The sequence below is a fragment of the Nerophis lumbriciformis genome, linkage group LG23, assembly GCF_033978685.3.
Source record: "Nerophis lumbriciformis linkage group LG23, RoL_Nlum_v2.1, whole genome shotgun sequence".
Lineage (NCBI taxonomy): Eukaryota > Metazoa > Chordata > Actinopteri > Syngnathiformes > Syngnathidae > Nerophis > Nerophis lumbriciformis.
The window spans coordinates 38,809,161-38,814,160 of record NC_084570.2 but is presented as its reverse complement, the minus strand read 5'-3'; the positions used below and the strand labels follow the sequence as shown (position 1 = coordinate 38,814,160).

Genomic DNA, 5,000 nt, shown 5'->3' with positions numbered 1-5,000 from the left:
TTAATACAATTTTGATGACAAAAATAATTTTATAATAATACATGATGAATGCAAATGCATGATAAATGCTCCAAAACAAATGATTTTGTCTATGAAATAATACAAATAGCCAATATATCCTTTCATATGTCATATGTCAGATTAATAAAATATTTACTGGAAAAATAATAATTTTGTGACGCTGCAATAGTCGACTTATTTTCTTGACTTATTGTGTTGCTTGTGCAAACTTGTATTGGCTCCTCTGGTAAAAAGCTGCAGAACAAGCTGGGGCCACCGTTACACACACCTTGTTTGTGGAAGGCGTGTGTGCGCGGGTGGGTCAGGTGTGTGCGTGTGTGTGGGTCAGTAGGTGTGTGTGCGTCAGGTGTGTGTGTGTGTGTGAGGGGGGGGGGGGGGGGGGTGAAAGCCCAGGTGAAAACACGTGTGTGTGTGTGTGTGTGTGTCAGTAGGCCATGTAAAAAGAGCACGTGTGTGTGATAAAGCGATTGTTGCTGCAGCAGTTGTGTTATTGCAAGAGTTAATATTTGACTTTTTTCTCTTCAAACTGAAATATTTCCTTCAGTCAACAACATTCAGCACTAAACTAATCCAACTATTACTACATATGAACCACCCCTTTAGTTCACTTCAAAGGGTATTGTTATTATTATTAGTATGATTATTATGATTATTATTAGTAGAAGTAGTATTAATTATTATGATTATGATTATTATTATTAGTATGATTATTATGATTGATATTAGTAGTAGAAGTAGTATTAATTATTATGATTATTATTATTATTATTATGACAATGATTATTACTATTAGTAATATTATTATGATTATTATTGTTATAAGTAGTAGTATTATTATGATTATGATGCTAAAAATTATTACTATTAGTAATATTATGATGATTATTGTTATAACTAGTAGTATTATTATGATTATGATTATGATTATTATTATTATGATTATAGTTATTATTAGTAATAGTATTATTATGATGACGATAATACACATTATGATTATTATTATTATGATAATAAAAATGATTATCATTATTGTTGTGATTATTATTATAATTATAATGATGATGATTAATATTATTATGATTATGACTATTATTATTAGTATTAATATTATGATTATTATTATGATAAATGAAGATATATAATAAATGTTCAAATGTAATAAGTATGACTCAAATATGCTTATGCTAATGAACTAGCAACTATGCTAACATTAATTTGTTCAGTCAAATTATTGTTTGATTTCACACGTTTTGACTTTGACTTTTGTGTTTGACTTTCGTCCACACTCGTCTGCACAAACTGAAAATATTTCGTTTTTTTTTTAGCTAATGTGAAGTTAATTTCTGTTATAGGAAAAATCATTTTGGATGTAAAAAAAAATAGTATTGTATTATATAAATTACACACACAAGCTGGTCTAGAAGGTGAAAACTATCAAAATGGCCACCGCATATAGCGTGCTGGTCTAGAAGGTAAAAACTACCAAAATGGCCGCCGTGTATATCGTGCTGGTCTTGAATGTGAAAACTACCAAAATGGCCGCCGGGTATATCGGGCTGGTCTTGAATGTGAAAACTACCAAAATGGCCGCCGGGTATATCGTGCTGGTCTTGAGGGTGAAAACTACCAAAATGGCCACCGCATATATCGTACTGGTCTTGAATGTGAAAACTACCAAATTGGCCGCCGGGTATATCGGGCTGGTCTTGAAGGTGAAAACTACCAATATGGCCGCCGTGTAAATCGTGCTGGTCTTGAATGTGAAAACTACTAAAATGGCCGCCGGGTATATCGTGCTGGTCTTGAAGATGAAAACTACCAAAAGGGCCGCCAAGTATATCGGACTGGTCTTGAAGGTGAAAACTACCAAAATGGCCGCCAGGTATATCGGGCTGGTCTTGAAGGAGAAAACTACCAAAATGGCCGCCGGGTATATCGGGCTGGTCTTGAAGGTGAAAACTACCAAAATGGCCGCCGTGTATATCGTACTGGTCTTGAAAGTGAAAACTACCAAAATGGCCGCCGGGTATATCAAGCTGGTCTTGAAGGTGAAAACTACCAAAATGGCCGCCGGGTATATCGTGCTGGTCTTGAATGTGAAAACTACCAAAATGGTCACCGCGTACATCGGGCTGGTCTTGAAGGTGAAAACTACCAAAATGGCCGCCGGGTATATCGGGCTGGTCTTGAAGATGAAAACTACCAAAATGGCCGCCAGGTATATCAGGCTGGTCTTGAAGGTGAAAACTACCAAAATGGCCGCCGGGTATATTGTGCTGGTCTTGAATGTGAAAACTACTAAAATGGCTGGCGGGTATATCGGGCTGGCCTTGAAGGTGAAAACTACCAAAATAGCCGTTGGGTATATCGAGCTGGTCTTGAAAGTGAAAACCACCAAAATGGCCGTTGGGTATATCGAGCTGGTCTTGAAGGTGAAAACTACTAAAATGGCTGGCGGGTATATCGGGCTGGTCTTGAAGGTGAAAACTACCAAAATGGCCGTTGGGTATATCGAGCTGGTCTTGAAGGTGAAAACTACCAAAATGGCCAGAGCATATTTGATTTGTCGGTCTGTGGCCCTTAGGGTAAAAAGTTTGGCCCCCTGGTGTAGACGGTCGTGTTTGATGCATCATATGTTGACAACATCCACGAGGCAGATGACTCGGCCCTGCGGTGAAAGGACAAGAACAGGAAGTCCCAAATTGTAATACCAAAATAAAAGTCCTACCTTTGATGTTTTCCCAGGCTCGATTGTGATCCAGAGAAGGATGGAGGTGTGGCACACGCAGACGAGGGGGAGCCAGCTGGAATGTCCCATCTGCTACAGCGCCTACGACAACATGTTCAAGACCCCCAAGCTGCTGTCTTGCGCGCACACCTTCTGCCTGGAGTGTCTCTCCCGCCTCTTGGCTATCTCCCCGGCCGACAACCAGGCGACGGCGCCGTCGGACGCAGGCGCCGACGTCTTTTGCCCTCTGTGCCGTCAAAGCACGACCTTGTCCGAGGGCGGACCCCCGTCGCTGCCCACCGACCAGGACACGCTGCACCAGCTGCCTCACCACCAGCAGCGCGAGGAGCCCGTGTGGCTGGACGGCGACAAGCTGTGCTACAAAAGCTGTGGGCCCACGTCCGACAGCGTGGCGCCCTCCGCCTTGTGCGTCTGCATCGACATCGGCGCCACCGCCGCCAAGGCGGGGGTCAGCGCCCCCGCCCGGAGCTCGCCGCGGCGAACGGGGCCGCTGGGCCGGCTGTCGGACTGGAGGAGGATGGCGCTGTTTGTGGCGCTGATGGTGCTGCTGGTGCTGGTGGTGCTGTGGCCGCTGCAGTGCGCCTTCAGCACGGGAAACCTGAGGTGCTCTGACGCGATGGCGCCGAATCGCACCGTGGCCACGCCCACAACGCTCGCCGCTTTCAGCCCGCTCACCAGACCTCCAGCCACCACTCAGTAACCATGGAAATCACCTCCTGGACCGGACTTACATTGGCAAAGACTAAGTACGGCGCCCTCTGCTGGAAGGACACCTGAACTTGCACTAAATAATGTGATTTATTTTGTATTAAAAAGTCTCAAACCTAAGCTGTGAACCTTTTTATCTTTCCAGAAACTACTTTTTGGGGAAAAAAATTATAAAATTCTTAGTTCAGAAAAAACATAAAACAATCTTACATTTTTAAAGATAAAAAATTAAATAATAATAATATTTTTTTAAATATTAAAATAAAAGTTCTTAGTTCTTCAAAATATATAAAAAATATGTATATTTTTTGCAGAGAGCCTCTTTGGTCACACATTACACATACAATACTTTCTGGCACTGATCATACAGGGAGCGGACTGCCACAATCAGACAGTCCGATACCCCGTACTCTCTGAGCACTCCCCACAGGACTTCCCGAGGGACACGGTCGAATGCCTTCTCCAAGTCCACAAAACACATGTAGACTGGTTGGGCAAACTCCCATGCACCCTCAAGGACCCTGCCGAGAGTATAGAGCTGGTCCACAGTTCCACGACCAGGACGGAAACCACACTGTTCCTCCTGAATCCGAGGTTCGACTTTTCGGCGGAGCCTCCTCTCCAGTACACCTGAATAGACCTTACCGGGAAGGCTGAGGAGTGTGATCCCACGATAGTTAGAACACACCCTCCGGTTCCCCTTCTTAAAGAAAGGAACCACCACCCCGGTCTGCCAATCCTGAGGTACTGCCCCCGATGTCCACGCGATGCTGCAGAGTCTTGTCAACCAAGACAGCCCCACAGCATCCAGAGCCTTAAGGAACTCCGGGCGGATCTCATCTACCCCAGGGGCCTTGCCACCGAGGAGCTTTTTAACAACCTCAGCAACCTCAGACCCAGAAATAGGAGAGCCCACCACAGACTCCCCAGGCACTGCTTCCTCATAGGAAGACGTGTTGGTGGGATTGAGGAGGTCTTCGAAGTATTCCCTCCACCGATCCACAACATCCGCAGTCGAGGTCAGCAGAACACCATCCTCGCCATACACGGTGTTGATAGTTCACTGCTTCCCCTTCCCGAGGCGGCGGATGGTGGTCCAGAATTGCTTCGAAGCTGTCCGGAAGTCGTTTTCCATGACTTCCCCGAACTCCTCCCATGTCCGAGTTTTTGCCTCTGCGACCGCTGAAGCCGCACACAGCTTGGCCTGTCGGTACCTGTCCGCTGCCTCAGGAGTCCTATGAGCCAAAAGAACCCGATAGGATTCCTTCTTCAGCTTGACGGCATCCCTCACCGCCGGTGTCCACCAACGGGTTTTAGGATTACCGCCACGACAAGCACCAACTACCTTGCGGACACAGCTCCAATCAGCCGCCTCGACAATAGATGCGCGGAACATGGTCCATTCGGACTCAATGTCCAGCACCTCCCTCGTGACACGTTCAAAGTTCTTCCGGAGGTGGGAATTGAAACTCTCTCTGACAGGAGACTCTGCCAGACGTTCCCAGCAAACCCTCACAATGCG

At 45.2% G+C, this 5,000-nt stretch overlaps 1 protein-coding gene across 1 annotated transcript in view; it reads left to right on the top strand.

Annotated features, from left to right (window-relative positions):
* Nucleotides 1–3,557, top strand: part of rnf223 (ring finger protein 223) — a 4,749-nt gene extending 1,192 nt beyond the window's left edge. The window contains exon 2 of the mRNA XM_061985393.1: nucleotides 2,767–3,557. Coding sequence (XP_061841377.1) covers nucleotides 2,790–3,470 — 681 coding nt within the window. The 5' untranslated portion in view covers nucleotides 2,767–2,789 and the 3' untranslated portion in view covers nucleotides 3,471–3,557. The remainder of the gene's footprint in view (nucleotides 1–2,766) is intronic.
* The last annotated feature ends 1,443 nt before the right edge of the window (nucleotides 3,558–5,000 follow it).